Here is a 20,630-nt window from a genome sequence, read left to right on the forward strand (position 1 = left end):
ATAGGCCCTCAGGCTATGCCATGCAGCTCACGCTGTGTTTTCTCAAAAGACCAAAACCTCTTTGAACATCCAGACCTGTCTTAAGCAAACATAGCTGTCCTGACTGCTTCTTAAAAGGCGTACAACAGTCCAGAGATGGGGAATTTGATTCTGTCAGACAGTTTTCAAAACTTGACTTTGACTTTATGATTTGACACTTGACCTTAGCTTCAAAGGCACTGACCGTTTTAAATGAAATGTTTTTGTTCTTTTGCTTGATTATTACTTTGTTTGCAAATAAGTTAAATTAGGTTTAAAAAAAAGTTAGCTTCAGCGTGTGATTGGCTGATTTTATCGTGCTATTCACATGGCTGGAAGACCAGCAAGTATAGAGCAGCAGTTCTGCAGGCAGTTCGACCACGAATAATTCAAACAGTGATCAGCTTATGTTGACAATGACAGCATGAAAAAGAAAACTATTTTCGGTCTGATGCTCAAAAGTTACCTTTAGCTTCACTTGTTACTTTAAATGTTAAAGAAGAATCACATTATGATGAAAATGGTGCACTAGTTAGACTGCACTTGCTGTTTAGGGTTTGTTAAGATCTACAAAGTGTTGTGCAAGCCATAAACTGTAGTTTAAATGAGGATTTGGCTGTAATATGGGGCGTAGAGAAGCAGCTCCAGACTTGGGGTGCTGCTGGAACAAAGCCCTTGACAATGGTCTGAAATTACGCATGAGATGCACACTGTGTTCTCTGTGCTATACACATGAAAGTGCTGGACACTCTGGATACAGGCCTGCATCTGGAACAAGCTGGATCAAAGAAGGGGTCTATGCACGCAGGAGAAAACGGTGGCTGGGGTCTGGAGCGCGTATGAGAGATGCTCACTGGACGAAGTACAGACGGTGCGCAATGCTACTCAAAATAAACATCCATCTATTACTCAGTCCGGATTTGTTATCGGGGCACAGCCTGTGCATCCTAGCTATTGTTAGGACTCACAGGTGGAATGCTGGAGACAAGACTGATTGACTTAACTTGAAAAATGTATATACCTTTGGCAAAATGTCATGAATCCCATTAAAGATTCTAAAGCCTTCATATTTACATTTTCATAATTTGATACATGCTTCATAATACGCAAAGGGAATCAAACAGTTAACTTGAACATGGTTCCTGCAAGCACACAGCTATGGTTATTTAGGAATAGCTGGGTAGACACTGAGGTAGACATCAAAATATTTGCCCAAAACAGTAATAGTGAGAAAATTTTGTTTTTATTTTACATTTTTCATTTTTCTTTAAAGCTGTGAACGCAAACAAACTCAGCTTTGCAAAATAAAACTGCTCCTGATGTTTTGTGTTGTCAGACCATGAAAATAAAATAAAAAAATCTTTGCAACAGGATAAAACATGTTGTATTATATGTAATTCCAATACCCCTTGTGCTATCTTAGATGACCCCACCCTCACATTGACGTGTTCTCTCTACCATGACACAGGTGGACAAAGGTGAAGAGGATTTCATGTAATCCATGGACACCAGTGAAGATCACAATTCATTGAAGAAAAAAGGTTCACCGCACTGTCTAGTGGGTCTAGATGACCCAACTCCCAATGTTAAAGTGCCTAGGATAGCACAAGGGTTACAAGCTGTTGTCTAATAAAAACATGTCAATCTTTACCCTTAATCTTACAGGCGTCTTCATTAAAAATAGCTTACATTCACATAAATGAAACCAGAATGCTTTAAATAAGGTAACAAAACCTCAACATATATTTACATCACATCTGTCAAAAACATTATAGCCTGCTTTTCACATGCAGTCTTCATATAGCGACCCTTTACTCCTCAGTCTTAATTATTTGTCAGTTTCCGGGCCAATCCATCACATGAACAACTTCAACCCTTACAAGTGCAGTCAACAACCAAAAAAATGGTCACTCATTATGCTATTAATTTACAAATAAAACTCCAAATGAGAAAACACATTATAGAGATAAAAAACTCACATTTTTCCATGACTATTAAAAACCATAACCTCTCATATTTTGTTTAGTGTTATGGATTTTACCTTTGACATAAAGTGATGCAAATGAATACAACATGTTGGGAGGAAGACAGGAATACATTTACGGTTCGTTGTTTGCATGCTGAATGCAAAAAACGCCTCATGGTAAGAATGATAAAATTGCAAAATGATCAATGCTTTTATGCCTATGTTACAGGGCTGAAAGGCACAAGGATGACAGATGAGTTCCTGTTCCATATACACAGAGGAAAGCTTGAATAAGTTGATTAAGTACATTATCTTAGCGGCAAAATTTCTGAGCAGCAACTTTAAGGGGAACACAGGCCCTCAGTTTGCTTGGGATTTAGGAAAGTCAATATTTCCCGGATGCCATCTTCACAAATGGTGGTCTGCGGAGCCTTGCTCAGATTTTCCCCCACATCCTTAAACTTTTTCCACATCTCTGGAAAAAAAATCAACCAGAATGAATGCAGAGACCAAAACACAAGACACACACACTAAATCATGTAGTACCAAAAGATAAGTGATAATTATGAGGAGGAATGCTGAGGTTTCTTCTCGCTTTGGGATTTAGGAATTCTGTCCAAGCGAATGTGAATGATGAGACAGCTAAAGTTAAGACATGCCCAAAAACCAACTGGATGAAAAAGTTGGGGACCAATCCGCAAAACTGCCTGGTCCATTATCCGTCACACCATGTGCTTTAGAGGGGTAAAACAAATGCAAGGCGCTCACACTGTGGTCCTTGGTTAAACAACAGAGATGCATGGTAAATGCCACAATAGATTTTTAAAGGAGAACCACAACTTAAATAATTCTGTTTTATTATGCATATATTTTAAGGAAGACTGTCAAACATGGGTGACAGGACAGCAAGGTAGCAGGACTGTTATTGTCCACATCCACCGTGTACTCTTTTGTGAACTTTATTTTTCTTGGCATTTATTATTCTGATTTAAAAATACATCATGCAGTAACTGAAGATCAAACCATAAACAAACCTTCATCAAGCATTGTAAGCAGTGTGTAATTTTCTGGATGGTCCGTGATATCTTTACGTTGAACATCCCCAATCTCCATCATTTGCAAAATTCCTGTAAAAATGAAGAATTTTGCTGAGAACCCAGAATCTTGGAGAAGCAGGACCAACAATTTGTCTTAATTCTGTGTTTTTTTTAAGGTTGTTCTTAAATTTGAAGTCAACAAGGAAGAAAGAAGTATTGCAGTTCATTAAGTCACCACTGGAGACAGGTTTCAGAAGGGAAAGGAGTATTTTCTGTTTTTTTCCTATGTTTAAAAGTCCAGCTACTGCATTTATCTTGACTATAATGCACTCAAGACGCAGTGGCTAAAAAATATATAATAAAGAAGAAAAAATCACATATAAGTCGCACCTTTGGGAGAAATGTATTTAAGAAAATATGGAAACAAGAACGAACATTTCATTTCAAAAGGAAAATCATGGCGAAGTAGATAATAATAATAGACTAAATATATGCACGCTTCTCTATAACACATTGATGCTTATTTGGCTTTTTAGAAGTATAGTGCTACATATTATTGCAACAGTACATTAGTGCAACATATGAACAGTTATTAAGATAACCTTAGCATAAAAAAAACATGCTAACGAGCCAACTAAACTCTCGACATCACTTCAAATCACTGAATGCGTTGAATTCTTCATCCTCTGTGTCTCTTTGGAACGATACCACCTGGCCTGGCATAAGACTGAGCGGCGTTTCTTCCTCTGCGTTGCTGTCAGAACCAAATACTGATGTATACCTAAAGGGCCCTCTAGTGGTTGTTAGCACTATTTTTAATCACATATAGCAGTGGTCCCCAACCCCCGGTCCGTGGGTCATTTGGTAGCGGGCCGCAGAGAAAGAATAAATAGCTTACATTACTTCTGTTTTATTTATTTTGGAATTTGAAAGATGTTTTATTTTGAAAAATTGCCCGATTCTCTGTTACATCTGTCTATGTCAGTCTTGACGCAGGCCAAGGCGCTCTTCTCGGTCACGTGATAGGTTACCGCTAAAATAAAACCCAGAAGCTAGTAAAACGAGTAACAAACGAACGTCTTTGGAAAGTTTCTTTGCCAAGGGGAAAACGCCCAGCCTGGAGACAGAAAAGGAGCATTCGACTTCCAGAAAAAGAAAGCTGAGTTTAATAGACAGTACTCCTTTTTTGCACCATGAGTGTGAGAAGGGGAGAGGATGATGACACCTGTGCGATGTACAATGTTAAGCGAGTCAAAATAAAAGCTCAGGGTTCGTCCTGTTACGTCTCTGTTCCTATCAGCATAGTATTACTATAATCTTCATCCTACAGTTGAAAGACCGTTCTGTGGAAGTTTTTAGTGATGTCAAAAAAGAAGTTTGGGGACCACTGAACACCTGAGTACTAGTCGCACCCCCTGCCAAACTTTGAAAAAAATCACAACTTATTCTCAGAAGACTATAATATACACCCAAAATAAACATATGTACAGCATAATTTCCATTTTTCATGTGTGTTTCCTTACTCAACTGTGAGCTTGTAGGTGCCTCTAGGGCAGTGTTTCCCAACCATGATCCTCGGGGCACATTGTCCTGGATATTTTCAATCCAACCCTGCTCTAACACACCTACTTTTGATGATTGTCATTGTCAAGCTTCTGCAATGCCTGATGATGAGCTGAATCAGGTGTGCATAAGCAGGTGTGCATAAGCAGGTGTGCATAAGCAGGTGTGCATAAGCAGGTGTGCATAAGCAGGTGTGCATAAGCAGGTGTGCATAAGCAGGGCAACATGGAAAACATGCAGGACAGTGTGCTCCGAGGACCAGGTTTGGGAAACACTGCTCTAGGGGGTGTTTTTAACTGGTGGATTCAAAAGAACCTAGTGTGTGTTTATGGTCCAAAAGGCTTCAATTGCTCATTTTCAGGCAACTTTGTGACACACTTCTGACAATATGTCCCACCTAATTTCTGCTTCATTTTTACCCTAAATATTCGATGGGTGTTATTAGAAATTATCATTCTTTTTTAGTATTTGTCTATCTATTAAAGAGAAAAGCCTAACGTTATTATTAAATAACACAGTAAATGGTGCACACTTGTATACCGCTTTAATACCTTATTAGAAAGCCCAAAGCACTGTAAAATAACAATCCCATGCACCCATACACACACACATTCACACACTGATGTCAGCTCTGCTGCCTAACACTGGCGTCAACTTATAACCATCAATTATTATAGCTTGGCGCCATTGCCACAGCAATGTGGGGTTCAGTGTCTTGCCCAAGGTTACTTTGTCACATGAGTGCACAGTGTGGGAACCAAACCTGCAATCTTGTGATCAGAGGTTGACCGCTCTGACTCTGCAACAATATCTGGCTGCTTTTGACTTTATTTTTCTCTCAAACTGTGGTATGGTAACAAAGTATTACAGCCTTCTGATCTGTTAACATTTGAAAAGAGGTGTTCCAGTACCTTCTACAGTGTTCCAGACCTGCACTTCAACCTCAGCAGTGCTTTGCCTTTCCACAGCGATGATCCTAACTGTGTTATGTGAATCAGCTTTCGGAGATGATTCTACTCTATACACCAGGAGCTTGGTTTTATACCCAACGTGGCACTGCGTCTGGTTACTTTCAGTTTTACTCTCTGCAGGGAAAAAGAAAAAAAGTAGAAGCCAGTTGTTTCAGCTTTACACACTATAGGTACACGCAGCTCATCTGGTCTCTGTTTGACTACCTGGACATGTCTTGCAGCATTTTCCTGCAGATTTGATGGGATGCCGGCATGGGTACTGACTGGGACACGTGATGCGCTTACAGTCCTGGAGACCATCAATGCAAGTACACAGGATGCATTCCAGAACCTTCCCCAAAACTGGATGCCACATGTCTCCATGTGAGTACGTCTTGCCATTGTATAAACACACTAGGAGAAATGAAAAACATCTGAGCAGAATTGAAACAACAGTAAAGCTGACAATGCTCCAAACGGTCTAAACACCTATGTATTCAGGTGTAGTCTGACCTTTTTGGTGTTTCCGTTGCATCAAAATTTTCACAGTGGTCTCGGAAGCTCCTTTCAGGTTAAGTTTACTGAGGCTCAGGCCCCTGGGAGGGGTCTTGACCCTGGGTGCCGGGGCTCGATCGAGACGCAGTCGGCTTTGCTCTCCAGGACACTGGTCGACCGAATGCCTCTGTTGAAAAGAGAGGTAATGAAAAGCAGTTAGCTTCCTTTTATTGGCTGTTTTCACTTTTCTGTGTTCTAGCTTGGGGAGCTTTCTTCATGCACTAAATCAGAAATACTCATAGTCTGGCTGCAGATTTCTGAAACACAACAGTTTTTTTTCCAGCATTTGACAACAGAACTACACAGAAACCAATGGTTGTTGTGGTTAGTCCAAAAGGTCTGTGGATCTCCAGAAACATTTTGAAGCTGCTATTGTTGATATCTATTACAATGATCACTGCAAAAATAGGGTTTCACAAATCATTTTTGATGAGCAAAGCTTAGTGTGCCATAGGATAATATATTTGAAAGTAAGCAAGAACATACAACGCCTCTGTTCAGCTGTAGGCTTCCATCCTCTGTTGATGATGAGCCGCCAGCGCCATGATCTATGCGAAAAACAAGAATAAAGATGGCTTACGTGTAACTTGCAACCCAACACTCTTAGATATTGCAAAACTCTCAAGCTTAAGTGGTGTAGAGACCAAGACTTGTTAATTTGTCAAATGCATCTCAAAGAATACAGCCTGATGAAAAATCTGTCATTTTCCACATCCAAAGCGTTCCCAGTGGTCTTTTAATTATGATCATGCTGATTTTAGCAAAAATTTAAACAAAAAAAAAACTGTGTTGTTTTCTTGGACAGAGCAGCAGTAGTCTACCAAAAATTTACCTCTGAGTTTCGGACCGGACAGTTGGCAAGAAATAAGCATTCCCATCATCCCTTTGTTTATACTCTCTCTTGCTAACAGCCCCTCACACCGCCCAACCTAACATTATCGGTGCAAAAAAAAGGCGAGTAATATCTAGACGTCTACAATTGGATCCATCAGAATGGAGCAGAGCAGGGAGCTTGTGCCCCGCCGATTGTAGCACCTAAGTCACATCTAAAAGCTTTTTCAAACGTCTTTTTTTTCATCTGCTCTTGATTCACGTTTCAAATAAAGAAAAACTCTCAAATGCAATTTAAGCGTCATTTTCTTTATACATGTCCTTCATGGTGAGAGAAATGCTATAAGAACATGCTAAAAACACCAAAAACACTGTTTTCAGCAGAGTGGCTCTTTAATATGTGTCCTAAATTATCTCAAAAGAAGAGCACTGCAGGTCTGAAACAGAATATTGGCTGTTTTTTTGTGACTTGAGGAATCTGATTACCTTTGCATACCAAGCAGCAGGTGTCTGTCAATGAAACAGGGGAGGAACAGGTGACAGGTTGGCAAGTTTTCAAAGCACAGAAGATATTTCCGTTCTGTGAAATTAAAGAAAAAAAAGGCACCGGGTTCACATGCTGCAGAAAATTCTTTTTTAAATACTGTTGCAGGGTTACACCAAGATCTTGACTTGACTCTTCCTTTAGATGATAAAAATACAAACTGCATTCTGCTCCAACTTCCAACTAATAACAGAGTTCCCAAAAAAAGTGAAAAAATATTTTTTGTCATCTGCTGCAGTGCACATTATTTGTCACATTTACTGCAAAGCAACGATGGCTTGAAGATTTATGGTCTTTCTCATCAGGCAGTCTATTAAAGAACAAGTATTTGAGTTTAGTTTTGGCTTCGCGCCTGCTTTTCTCTGCTGATTATACCTAAATGAGCCAGGGCACAAAGCAAAAACAAGAGTTTTCGCCGGCTTCGCTCTGTAAAAGAAGGAATGTAACAATGCACATCTCTTTTTACAGCATTGCTACACAGCAGATGTTCTTCATATGCATGTGCCGCACTAACCTTCAAAAACACACCTTCATGAGCACGTTGAAAGACATGCTGACACTGTTAAACCTCACAGTTCCCCTGAGCTGCAGCTTGTGGGAATGTCAGTCTTTATGTGTTTATTAAGTTTATGTGGTAAAACCTTGTAGAGAGAATCAAAACACATTTCCTAAACATGTAACAGACCTCATGCTGCTTATTTATTTTCTTGGAAAGCAGGCTCGGTCTCATACTTTCAGTGACTCTCTTTGCCCAGTTTTATATTTTCTTTCTAAAATATTCATATTTTCATGACAAGGATTGTAAACTTGACTTTTCTTTATAGTTTTACTTCTCATAAGTAATGTCAATTTTGTGTTATATTTGATGAAAATCTGTATAAACCTGGGGTCTGCAACCTGCAGCTCCACAACTGGTTATTTTATCGCTCCAACATAGCTCTCTGGTTGAAAGATAATAAAATGTTCTTAATTTGAAAAAGTGACATATCTTTCAGACCACTGCACATCAAGCAAAACAAGTGGTCAGATAGTCAAACTGTATTTGACTCATTTACAAGCAGAGTATGCATCAATCCACCAGGCTCCTGAGTACAGTATGCTTCAACAATCCATCAATTTTTAATAACCGTGTACCACAGAAAATCAATTTAAGATCAGTAAGTCCAATGCACTGGCATTTGAAGGGGATTTTCTATTTTTGAAGAAGAAAAAGACATTTCAAAACATTTAAGTCCTTATGATCCTAAAAACTGTAAAGGTCACTTAATTAGTTCTGATTTAATTTTTGTTAGTGCAGTTTACAAATTAATTGTGTATTTTTATTTAATTACTGCTGACATCATACTACCTGCCACTACATTTGCTGCGAAATGATCCTACATGTGGCACTGGGTGAATTTTACTTTGAAAGGAAGTCATGTCAAAAGTTAATTTTCTCTTTATGTTTAAGTTTTATTTATTAAAAACTATGGTTAATTTACATGTCTCATAACAGTAACGTGAATACAAATCAGTGTGTTATTTTTCTAAAGGGTGAAGTAAGACTTTGGAGCTCCTTGTCCTTCTGCGTTTTGTCAGTGAGAAATCAACCCTAATGGTCTTTAAGTGTTGAAGGAGACACTCGCAGACCCCTGGTCTAAACAATTACTTCATATATTTAAATACAAACAAAGCAAAAAATAAAAATAAAAAATAGATTCAATCCCTCGCTCTACTATTTTTCCAGCAGTTGTTCAAAATTAAAGTAAAGGTGAGAAATTCATAAGTTTGCTTTGTAAAAGATTTTTTTTAACCTTATCATATTTTACCAGACTCCGTTAAAAACACAACAACACAAAAGAAGAGCGTGGTCAGACAACCAATAGAAAAGGGGATGTAACTCACAGAGCATGTGCACATTACGCACTGATTGCTTTGCCTGGATGGGAAGAGATCATGTTTGGAGAAAGTCTCTCCTGATTGGTAAATGCTCCCGTTGTACCTGCAGGATTTCACCGATGCCCTCAGGCCTGCGGGGACTCGCGGCTCGTCTAAAGGAAAGACGCATCACTCACAGCGGATCCACGGGTCATTCTGTGCGTAAAGCTCCCGAGGCGCGTACCTGTGCATCTGGGACAGCAGCGCTGAGGCTCAGTCACCGGGTGTTCACACGACAGGGCTGGACACTTGAGCGTGCTGCACTTCACATGACCTGTCTAAGAGAGAAGCCGCATCAATCAAGTCCAATTTCTTCACAGTCAGTGAGAATCAAGTCTAACGAAAAGGCCCTTTAGCGTGTTTACGTGGAGATACCTCTGCGCAGACGCAGCGCACGCAGAACATGAAACCAAAAGGCTCCAGGTTGGGATGCCAGCTGTCTCCATAGCTGTACGTCTTGTCTTTGAAAGTACAAACAACTCCAGAACCTGCTTTAAAAAAAACACATGCTTTTAAGAAAATGCAATAAAAAAGTGACTTCAAGATTCAAAAAAAGTCGTCTAAATGTGGAGCAAACTTTAAAAAAATAAAGCAAGACGCATGGAGAGCATCCCATGACTGAGTTTGCGCCTTCAACTCTTTATTCTCAAATTTAGATGAGGGCTGAAAACGGGTGATCGTTCTGCTCTCTTACCTTTTCGCGGTCTTAGCTCTCCAGCTGCGGACCAGATGATGAAAAGGACCAAAAACGTGGACTTCATGTTGTTACGTGCGAGTGAGGAAGTCCGCCGCGCGCGATAAATATGAGCTTCTGCTGCACAGAAACTACAGGAGGGTGAAAAGTAAGAGCAAACAGAAAAAAAAGAAGAAAAAAAAAACACAAATATTTAGTGTTATGGTAAAGCTATGGCGCCCTCTTCAGGGCAAAGGTTAAGGAGGTCTTCTAACATCCTACACGGGTAAAATTCTAAAAACTTCTATTTATTATTATGGCCAAAAACGAATCAACTTTAATTTTATATCTGTTCATAAGTTTATTTAGGAAAATGAGTCAAAACTACAATTTTAGATCGGTTTGCCCAGTGAAAATCCGGAAGATTTTATTTTACAAATACAATTAAATAAATTAAAAGGAAAATAAAAAGAAACAAAAATTTTCTTTTATAATGTTATTTTGGTTTCCAAACCACATTTAACATCGAATTATAGATCAAATTGTTTAAACCCAAATAAAAATAAAAACAAAAAGAAAGAAAGTTAGTTTAGTATTTAAAAAAATGACAATTTTTGTGTGGAGTTTTCATCTTTTCCCCCATGCAGGCATGCTTTTCCCAAGGCACTCCAGCTTCTTCCCACTCTACCCTGCCTCTGCCCAACAGTAGCTGGGTTGGCTCCAGCAACTCCATGACCCCAAAGGGATTCAGCAGGATCTGACGATGGATGGATGGAATTAAAATTCCCAAAAGCATGTCAGTAGTTCAGGGAAAAATAAGTTTGATTATGCTTTTCACACTACAATGAAGGTCAGAAGGTGTACTTCCAGAAGTGGGTGTTTTACAAAGTGCAATGATGTTTGAAAAAATTCTATAAAGAAAACATATCTGTTTTTAGTGCTTTACCTTCTTTTAATGCAAGTCTGGCTTTTAAACCGTTGTCATCTGTAACTCTACAAAATAATTATCAAATGTAACACTATAAAGCATTGTTCATGCAAAGATAATACAACATATTACAGAAAAAATACACTTGATGCCCTCAACCCCCACATAATGAAACGTATGTTACTAAGAAGAGGAATGTAAATCTGGCATATAGGTGGTTGTTCATTAACTTGGGTTGTGCATCTTTCCATACATGCTTCTCTATACATGGTTTACAAATCTTTATGATTCAACTAATTGTGTGACAAAACAATCCAATTCTTTTACCTAAATTTATACAATCTAGATATAAATTATTCATTTGGCTTTTAAAACTATAAATGGAAAAAAATGTAGAAACTGTTTTCCTTTTCTTTTTTCCTGTTTAAAGCACATAGCAGCGTCAAACGTTAAAATCTGGCATTTTGAGTCTTTTAGACTATTTTCTCTGATAAAAACTGTAATCGACTCAACTTAAGGAGCAAGCCTGTGGTTGGACGTCTTTTTGCTGACATCACATATACATGAAAAGACAGTAGAGACAACAGGAAGAGATACTGAAACTATACTTCTAGATTTTCATTACGTTTGTATTGTCTGTTTTAATTTAAAGTAGTCTAGATCAAAGTGTCCTGTGAGTGTAAAGAAGACCATGACATGAAACCATGAAAAAAGCGTCTTAGGCCAGTAAACAAAACAAAAAGGACCAAAAGATGGTTCAACACTCATTTCCATTTATTACCACATTTGGGGGATAAAACAGTGCAATCTTTTTTAAAATACACCTCTTGGGAAGCAGGTTTCTGCCCATCAGCTTGATGTTTCAGGTAAGCTCTGGTTTCATTATTGTTACAGCTGATACAAATCAGTGCAAATGTAAAGAAACGGTAAATGAAAAAATATACATATATCAGACTATTTGACATTTCTGGGAGTTTAATACATTTTTGAAGATATTCTTTTGACACATGACTGGATCAAACTTCTAAAATTCTAAAATTGGCTGTAAATAAAAACATTGCCAAAAAAAACAAAAAAATAAAAACCCACATCTAAGCAGTTTGAAGGAAGGCGACCACATTTCTTGTTAAAAAAGTTTTTCAGCAACATCTTAAAACAAAAACTGAAAAAACCCACCATCCTTTGCACCCAAGGATGTGACTTTTTTTAGTTATACATCTACATACATCAGTAATTTTATTTGGGGTCTTAAAATAGTAAAGATAGCCAAAGTCAGCTTTAAAAAATTATCTTTTTTTCAGATTCTGCACATGAAAAATAAATACATTGCAACCTGTTTGTTATACTGACATTGTCCATTTCTGCATGAGACTGTGTATAATTTGCAGAATGAAAAACATGAATAACACCCTCCTCCTCAAGGATGCCTCACCTGAGCATCCTCATCTGAAGAACATGATAGATGATGTGCACACAGACACACAACTGCACTCTCACACTGCAACAACACGCAAGCAGAGAAGGTTCAAGAAGAGCTGCTCTGGGCTGCTGTGTCGCCCTCTCTCCTCTGCCGCTTCTTCGCTCTAATTTCGTTCATGGCTTCCTCTATGGAGCGAGTGTCCCTTTTGTTGGCCACAGGCACTGAGGACAGAGGATTACCCATGAAGAGCTGAACCGAGGTGCATTCGTGCTGCCTTTCAGAGCATCTACTCACCACAGCCGTAAGACCTGTTGGCCTCCAGCGTGTGCGCTGCGTCTTTTGCAGCCGACGTGCCAATCAGATGACTGTACTTGTCTCTGTAGTTGGAGTTGGGGCATATCTGTGACTTCTCTGCCTGAGCGGAGGATGCTTCCTCCAGTGCAGCTTTTTCCTGAAAGGAAAAGCAAAACTTATCAGAGAAAATGAAACAATACATTAAAACTGTATAAAATTGTATTTTGACCAAAAAAAATACTTTTAATCATTTTTCCTTTGTCAACAATACAACTGTGTCTTGTTCACTATAGCTGAATTCCTGGATCCAGTAATAATACTGCATTCAGGCCACAGTAGGTAATGTTTTTACACTAATGGGAGAAACGGTAAGAACCTTAATCATTCATGAGGTAAATTAGAAAGTGTTTCCTCACAAATGCAACATCCATTTACAGCCAGATTTACAGTGACCTTAAGTCAAATGAAGTCAACTCAAGGTTTTTTTTAAAAAGATAATTTAAACCTTAGGGTTAAAATTAACCCTTAACCCTTTTAGGGTTTAAAATCTTAGCAGAGCTGAGACTTGTGTATTATTAATGAAGCTAAAGCAAGAAAATCCATAGCTTTTCTTGCTTGGGGCGGTCATGGTGCAGCGATAGGGCGGTCGACCCATGATTGTAATATTGCAGGTTCGATTCCCGCCTTGCACGCCCATAAGTCGAAGTGTCCTTGGGCAAGACACTGAATCCCACCTTACCTCTGGTGGGAGGTTGGCGCCAGCGTTCTTCAGTGGACACGCCACCAGTGTGTGAATGTGTAGGTAGAAAAGCGCTATATAAGTATATGCCTTTTTTTTCTTTCCTTAATGCATATGGATTCATCTCAAAACAGAGATTTCATTGAAAGTTAGATTTGTTTCCTCGTGTGGATGTAAACATAGGGCAAATTAAGGCTGTAAGTATTCATCTACTTCAACTTGAACATACGTTGCTGAAAAAAGGTTAAGTAAAACATTTGTTAAACTTTCAATAAATAACGATCTTTCATAAAACATCTCATTCATGAATTAATAATCCATTAACTATAACCCTAAACAAAGACATAGATTAAGTCGTACCTTGAGTTTGCGCCTTTGCTCGGCCAACAGAGGATCCCACTCCTCGCCTTTACGATAAGCTTCCAGCTCGTCATCTGATGGAGCAAACTCCTGCCATGACACCAGAGGTTAGCAGCAACCAAATTACAAAATCAACAAGACAGACACACATTCTTTCTAATTTAGTTTCTGTACATTACCACAGTGAGTTTTAAATAAAACCACTCAGATGCCATTGAAGTGCAGACTTTCAGCTTTTATTCCATGGGTTGAACAAAAAGATTGCATAAAAACATGAAAAACTAAAACATTTTTTAAACACAATCCCTTCATTTCATGGGCTGGTAAGTAATTGGACAAATGAAATAACTGAAAACAAAATGGTCATTACTGATATTTGGTTGAAAAGCCTTTGTTGGCAATGACAGCCTGAAGTCTTGAATTCATGGACATCACCAGATGCTGGGTTTTCTCCTTCTGAATGCTCTGCCAGGCCTTTACTGCAGCGGCTTTCAGTTGCTGTTTGTTTGTGGGCCTTTCCGTCTGAAGTTTAGTCTTCAACAAGTGAAATGCATGCTCAATTGGGTTAAGATCAGGTGACTGACTTGGCCATTCAAGAATATTCCACTTCTTTGCTTGAATAAACTCCTGAGTTGCTTTGGCTGTATGTTTTGGGTCGTTGTCCATCTGTATTATGAAACGCTGCCCAATCAGTCTGGCTGGATTCACCTGGATCTGCGCAGACAGTATGTCTCTGAACACCTCAGAATTCATTGGGCTGCATCTGTCCTGTGTCACGTCATCAATAAACACTAGTGTCCCAGTGCCACTAGCAGCCATGCACGCCCAGATCATCACACTGCCTCCACAGGGTTTTACTGATGATGTAGTGTGCTTTGGATAATGAGCTTCTCCACGCCTTCTCCATACTTTTCTCTTGCCATCATTCTGGTAGAGGTTGATTTTGGTTTCATCTGTCCAAAGAATGTTTTTCCAGAACTGGGCTGCCTTTTTTAGATGCTTTTTAGCAAAGTCCAATCTAGCCTTCCTATTCTTGAGGCTTATGAGTGACTTGCATCTTGCAGTGTACACTCTGTATCTACTTACATGCAGTCTTCTTTTGATGGTAGACTTGAATATTGATACGCCTACCTCCTGGAGAGTGTTATTCACTTGGTTGGCTGTTGTGAACGGGTTCCTCTTCACCATGGAAATGATTCTGCCATCATCCGACACTGTTGTCTTCCGTGGACGTCCAGGTCTTTTTGCGTTGCTGAGTTCACCATTGCTTTCTTTCTTTCTCAGGATGTACCACACTGTTGATATAGCCACTCCTAATACTGTAGCAATTTCTGGCATGTTTTTTTCTGTTTTCTCAGCGTAATGATGGCTCCTTTCACCTGGATGGAGAGCTCCTTTGACCACATGTTGTCTGTTCACAGCAAAATCTTCAAAATACAAGCACGAGTCCTCTAATCAACTCCAGGCCTTTTATCTGCTTCATTCATAATGACATAACAAGGGAATAACCCACACCTGCCCATGAAATAGCATGGAAGTCAATTGTCCAATTACTTACGAGCCCATGAAATGAAGGGATTGGGTTTAAAAAATACTTTAGTTTTTCACATTTTTATGCAATCTTTTTGTTCAACCCATGGAATAAAAGCTGAAAGTCTGCACTTCAATGGCATCTGAGTTGTTTTATTTCAAATTCACTGTGGTAATGTACAGAAACTAAATTAGAAAGAATGTGTGTCTGTCCAAATATTTATGGTCCTGACTGTAAAACCTATAATGACACCTGTTTTGTTTTGACAACCAAAAATGAATACCTTTTTGAAGAGCATGACATAGCGGCTCTCGTCATCCTCACCAAAAGAAAAGGAAGTCAGACCAGCCACTTCTGCAACGTCGTGCCTTTAGGGAAGCCAAACTTGATTTAGTCTTTACCAAAATAAAACCCTGTTTTATAAATAATAACTTACAATATACTTCTTTCAATCTTCCCCATGGGTTTGTATTTTCTTTTTTGTTGTGAACTGTCCTGGATAAAATCTGACACCTCCTTTTCCATCTGAATGTAGAGTTAAACAGAGGGGAAGGAGGTGTAAATCCCAAAAACAAATACAATTTGAACCACAAAAACAGACTAACCTTTTTCCTGAACTCTGCTTTCTTCCGTTTCTCCTCTTCCTCCATCTTCTTAAGTCTCGCAGCTTGCTCTTTAGAAAACAGTTTGTTTCACTAGGATCTTTTTAGATAAATTCCAAATTTCCACAAGAAAATTCACGACTGCGCAGAATTATTGCTAATGAGAACAAGATAAAGCTACTCAAACTTCAGATTTCCTTATCAGTGTTTAATTGTTGAATTACACACTTTAATAATGCCACAATTGTCATTTATGACGCTCTGAATTATTATTCTATAAAAACTACAGCAATAGTTTTAGTGTATGTAGGTCTTAAACCTTGGACTTGTCCACTTTGTTATAATTCTTATGCTGTGGACAGCAAAATACAAAAAAAAAAACAATCCTTTTATTTATAATTAGTTTGTCCTTCTTTTGTGGCAATACAAATTACTTGGAGAAACAAAAAGTATTCTTAGTTTTTGTTTCGTATTCGCTCACTGATATTTTAACCGAATTTTGTGTTGTTCTACCGACGGTCGCCTCAAGTGGTCAGGGACAGACTATCCGGGTCAATATGCATAAAAACAAATATCTGCAACTCCAATAAACATTTCTGGCAAACCTAAACCTACGCCAGGGTCAGGTCTGTGTAAAGTACCTCGGGCCTTCCGCCGGCTTTCTTGGTCTCCGACAGTTGGAGGTTTTTCCATCGAGCTTAAGATTGAACCGAGTAGATCCGCCATGATGGACTAATTACCGGAGGACAGTGGTGCGCATGCGTCGATGAGCCCTGTTTTCTTTGCTGACCAAAAACGTCGCACTTGTGAAGTATTGCGCCACAGCGCCAGAAAGCGGTACTGCAACAACAGGATAGATCTACCATCCATTGTCTTTGTCGATTTAAGTTCTTTTTAAAATCACGAAGTGGGATCTGCAGAGATACACGTGAAAGTGAACTCCCAAACAACTAAATACAACACCGTTAATGTCAGGTTAGGGCTGTGAGGGGGTGTAAGCTAGCAAGAGAGATGGATGATGGGAAGTTGAGGCCGGGGCTTACTTCGCATCAGTCACGTTAGTCAAGTCCACCGATAGGTCAGAGGCAAATTTCTGAAGAACTCCTGCTGCTCCGCAACAAGTAAACGAAACATATTTTTGATTTTGCCTAAAAACAACAGGATGATATTTAAAAGACCACTAGGAACACTTTGTAAATAGATCAAAAGATGATAGGAGTGGGTCTTTAAAATATGACACCAAACGAACACTTTTATGTGAACACTAGGGGGGTATGCTGTACCTGTTCATACCTAGAGGATTGTTTTCTAACAATCCTTCCCTGCATCACCAGGCAGAGGGTTTTGTGTGTTGGGATTGTTGTTTCACAGGATCAGCAATAACATGGGAACTACTGCCGTGATCAGATGTGGGGACTGGATGGTGAGCGGACTGCACTGAAAAACATACTTCAGGATCACTTTCTGTGTCCAAACAAACAGCACTTCAACTGTAATTTCAACAAGACTTAATTTGAGGGATCCTGGCTGTCCATCCACAGCAGCGTATGTAGGTACGATACTTTTCAAAACTACACTAATATTTGCATGAGGCTTTTACTCATGGAAATGTCCACATATATAAAATGTTCATAAGCCATCTCAAAACCTTAAGAAAAAGTCAGTCAAGCAAGGTACAATCCTGATCTCCAGTCTGCCTCTCCTCATTCAGCAATCTTCTGTCACTGTCATTTGAACAGAGGGAGTTGGACTCCTCCCCCATGCTTGAAATGCTTTATAAATGAAGCATCAGCCTGTGAGCAACAGTGTGAGAGCTTATTGGCACCCCAACATGAAGGGACTGGGCTTGGTTCTCCTTGTGCTTCTTCTGATGTTCGCAGATGGGGAGGGTAAGCATCAGACAGCATCTAGTTTTAGAGAATAACATCAAAATCACAGCAGATAGGTATAATTGCTCACATTACACTGAACCTGCTTGAATGACTGGAGAGTGATCATCACTAGCTGAGCTGCTTTTGATCTTAAAAATGTGGTATGTTCTTTAACAGAAAAAGACCCGGTGATGCAGTATTGGACATGTGGGTATAGAGGACTCTGCAGGCGGTTCTGTTATGCCCAGGAGTACATTATTGGGCATCATGGTTGCCCTCGAAGATACAGGTACAACTGCAAAGACTAGTTCCCAAAATTCATACACTTAAACAAAACAAATGTCTTTGTTCTACAGCGGATGTAAGATTTTTAGTGCTTAAGAAATAAACGTGTGTCACACTTTGTTGTTTTCAGGTGCTGTGCCATGCGGTTCTAACACCGGACCTGCAAGAAGCTGAACCTTGAGGTCCGACAGGCTCGATGCAGAGGGTCTTCTGGATGAATCTTTTTACAGTTTGACTTTAGCGCTCCTACAATTATGGGATTGACCATGAGTGATTTGAAGTGAACTTTAGCACGTTAGATAACCATAAAGTGGATACGTTGTAGTGAGAGTGGAACTTTTGTTAACTCTCTGAAATGCAGTGCTGCTATTAAACACATGAAAATGACTTACCTGATGTTTCATTGGTTGCGCTTTTTATTCAAAAGGTGTCCCTCCCAAAGATGGCTCTTAATAATGGTTTACCCTCTAAAAAGATTCAAAACATAGTGCTGACACATCCGTGCAACAGAAGTGAGTTCTGAAATGCTTTTTCTCTGCACTATACTGACACAATGATGGTCAAGTGACCCAGATAGCTGTTACAGAGCTGGGCTTTTGTGAATGAAATGTCATCGGTCTCTTGTCTGTTTATGTCATCACACCATTCAGTCTGTCTGAACAACACTGTCTGGAACCAACGGACGACGTCACAATACACCACTGAACTGAAAAGATAATTCATTGCTGCTTTGTTTGCAGGAATCACATTATAAAACCAAATGTTTGGCTTTGTCTCTCATTTACTGATCTAATTTGCTATTAGATTGATGTGCTTTCAGATCTAGGAGCAAAAAGTGTCAATTTGAAAACTTCCTACTACGCTAGCATCTTGTATTAATTGAGTCGGCGGAAGATGTCTGATCCCCTCGTCCAGCAGGCATCACATGTCTGCACTCTGTTTGTCAACAAGCGCTGCTGCTGTGCGGCCTGCATTATTGTCTGGGTTTAACCTTTGTACTCGTCAGACAGAACAGTCAGTGACTAAAGTATAAAGAGGTACACCCACAATGGTGCTGTTTACCCATCTGTCTTTACAAAACTGACAGCATTCAATTACGGTACTGCCCTTCGCTATTACTTTAAAAGCTGGGAAATAGAACTGCAGGGAAGTAATAAAACCAATGTTTCCTGGTAAATATCAATATTTGTAATGTTTAGATTGTGACAAAAGTGTCTTTGCTTGAAGAGTCCAGGCTACATTTTCTAGTTTTGGAGCTAGATATTTTTTCTAGAAATGTATAACATAATATTGGTGGTTTAAAATAAAATCAGATTTCTATGTGTTTCTAAGTTTGACTTTCCAAAAGTTGCAACCCACTCAGGATGTTAGGAAAACCTTCACTGTGATGAGCCAATCCGGCCATAGTATGAGTCATTTTAACTTTTATCCTGGTTTCTGTTAAAATACATGAAGTGGTGAGCTTTTTTATGAAGAATGTTTTTGGTAGCAGTGGATGCAGTTTGTTTTTTTCTTTTGGTAAACAAAGAAAAGCATAAAAAAATTTAAAAAAGAAATTAAAATACATCTGGACCTTCCTGCATGCAAGAAGATCAAACTTTACTATGGTCCCCATTAGGTTGTAGACAAACAACCAGTGATGTGTAGCAAGAGTCTAAGTTATTTGGCGTTTACATTTGTATTTATTTATTTATTAATTTTCAATGTATTTCACATATCCATCATGCCGATCATAGCTATTCAATGGTTTCACTTCAAAATAATTTAACAGCTTCACAGAAAACTGCTTTCAGGGTTTTTTATGCTAAATTATGTTTTTTATCAAACACTGTGTGTTTGTCAATGAGTATTTAGACATTTATTCAATTTCTATTTTTGCATACACTTTAAGATAATTCAGATAAACTCTCTGTATTACCACGACAGGAAGCCAATTCAAGGAACTGCTCAAGCAAGGCTGGAATTTGCCAAAAACAGTTTCAAAAAGACAGGGAGGAGAGAAGTTAAAGAAAAAATATTGTTAGTATAAAGGATTAGAAGATTAGAGATATAAGCTGACACAGCCTTCTCATGTTTCACCATATCAACAAATGACACCATGAAAATGTTCTTCTAACCGAAGACATGAAGCCCCTGAGCCCCTAGCCAAACTTTCTTGAGAAGCCTCAAAGCACAAGGAGGTTAAAGCGTGGAGTCCTCTGACGGTAACCAATGTGCTCACCAAACCTTATAGATCTAAAATCCTCTTGAGTCTTGGCATAATCTGGAAACACTTCTGAAAATAATGTACTAAAAACCATCCTTTTACTGCTTTATTTCTTCTTTCTAAGTATTCAGGTACTCAGTTGACATTTGTTGTAACATGGAGTTACTAAATTGTCTCTACAATGTGTGTAGAAAAGTGCAGTTATAAAAGCACAACTTCAGCTTGTTTGGTCATAGGGTTATTCAAGATATAAAGGTTCTGTCAGAACAAAAACTAAAGTGACCAAATCACCAAATTGAAACAATTTAAAAGTTAAACGCAGAAAAACATATAGATGTCA

At 38.9% G+C, this 20,630-nt stretch overlaps 3 protein-coding genes across 5 annotated transcripts; 1 reads left to right on the forward strand and 2 right to left on the reverse strand.

Annotated features, from left to right (window-relative positions):
- Positions 1-1,242: 1,242 nt before the first annotated feature.
- chrdl2 (chordin like 2) lies at positions 1,243-10,231 on the reverse strand. 2 transcript variants are annotated; one of them, XM_011483452.3, is made up of 11 exons: positions 10,076-10,231; positions 9,757-9,869; positions 9,566-9,659; positions 9,349-9,494; positions 7,407-7,500; positions 6,576-6,637; positions 6,048-6,216; positions 5,760-5,948; positions 5,496-5,669; positions 3,019-3,111; positions 1,243-2,459 (listed from the first exon to the last, which is right to left on the reverse strand). In XM_011483452.3, exons 1-11 carry the CDS (start codon positions 10,140-10,142, stop codon positions 2,326-2,328), a joined length of 1,335 nt encoding a protein of 444 aa, XP_011481754.1. In that variant the 5' UTR covers positions 10,143-10,231; the 3' UTR covers positions 1,243-2,325. The 2 variants fall into 2 exon arrangements, with proteins under 2 accessions (XP_011481754.1, XP_011481753.1); XM_011483451.3 differs by having other exon boundaries at positions 9,757-9,872; positions 10,076-10,230.
- A 1,502-nt stretch (positions 10,232-11,733) lies between these two features.
- On the reverse strand, positions 11,734-16,798 carry spag7 (sperm associated antigen 7). Its single transcript, XM_023962524.1, has 7 exons — positions 16,570-16,798; positions 15,932-15,999; positions 15,763-15,851; positions 15,610-15,694; positions 13,796-13,885; positions 12,697-12,853; positions 11,734-12,623 (listed from the first exon to the last, which is right to left on the reverse strand). Exons 1-7 carry the CDS (start codon positions 16,652-16,654, stop codon positions 12,508-12,510), a joined length of 690 nt encoding a protein of 229 aa, XP_023818292.1. The 5' UTR covers positions 16,655-16,798; the 3' UTR covers positions 11,734-12,507.
- Positions 16,799-17,129: 331 nt separating this feature from the next.
- On the forward strand, positions 17,130-18,480 carry LOC100301589 (beta-defensin). Of its 2 annotated transcripts, XM_023962098.1 has the most exons (4): positions 17,130-17,481; positions 17,668-17,817; positions 17,977-18,088; positions 18,215-18,480. In XM_023962098.1, the coding sequence occupies exons 2-4, from the start codon at positions 17,709-17,711 to the stop codon at positions 18,234-18,236; spliced, it is 243 nt and encodes an 80-aa protein (XP_023817866.1). In that variant the 5' UTR covers positions 17,130-17,481; positions 17,668-17,708; the 3' UTR covers positions 18,237-18,480.
- The last annotated feature ends 2,150 nt before the right edge of the window (positions 18,481-20,630 follow it).

This window comes from Oryzias latipes, chromosome 14, assembly GCF_002234675.1.
Source record: "Oryzias latipes chromosome 14, ASM223467v1".
Classification (NCBI taxonomy): Eukaryota; Metazoa; Chordata; class Actinopteri; order Beloniformes; family Adrianichthyidae; genus Oryzias; species Oryzias latipes.

What these genes read in the sequence shown, in the direction of transcription:
- chrdl2 (XM_011483451.3), bottom strand. Translation starts at nt 10,142, where the DNA reads ATGAAGTCCACGTTTTTGGTCCTTTTCATCATCTGGTCCGCAGCTGGA. An exon ending in GCAACGGAAACACCAAAAAG is followed by an intron (nt 5,949 to 6,047) that starts GTCAGACTACAC and finishes CATTTCTCCTAG; the next exon opens with TGTGTTTATACAATGGCAAG. An exon ending in ATGCTGCAAGACATGTCCAG is followed by an intron (nt 5,670 to 5,759) that starts GTAGTCAAACAG and finishes TTTTCCCTGCAG; the next exon opens with AGAGTAAAACTGAAAGTAAC.
- spag7 (XM_023962524.1), bottom strand. Translation starts at nt 16,654, where the DNA reads ATGGCGGATCTACTCGGTTCAATCTTAAGCTCGATGGAAAAACCTCCA. An exon ending in AAGATTGAAAGAAGTATATT is followed by an intron (nt 15,695 to 15,762) that starts GTAAGTTATTAT and finishes GCTTCCCTAAAG; the next exon opens with GCACGACGTTGCAGAAGTGG. An exon ending in AGCAAAGGCGCAAACTCAAG is followed by an intron (nt 12,854 to 13,795) that starts GTACGACTTAAT and finishes TTTTCCTTTCAG; the next exon opens with GAAAAAGCTGCACTGGAGGA.
- LOC100301589 (XM_023962098.1), top strand. Translation starts at nt 17,709, where the DNA reads ATGAAGCATCAGCCTGTGAGCAACAGTGTGAGAGCTTATTGGCACCCC. An exon ending in GATGTTCGCAGATGGGGAGG is followed by an intron (nt 17,818 to 17,976) that starts GTAAGCATCAGA and finishes GTTCTTTAACAG; the next exon opens with AAAAAGACCCGGTGATGCAG. An exon ending in GGTTGCCCTCGAAGATACAG is followed by an intron (nt 18,089 to 18,214) that starts GTACAACTGCAA and finishes TGTTGTTTTCAG; the next exon opens with GTGCTGTGCCATGCGGTTCT.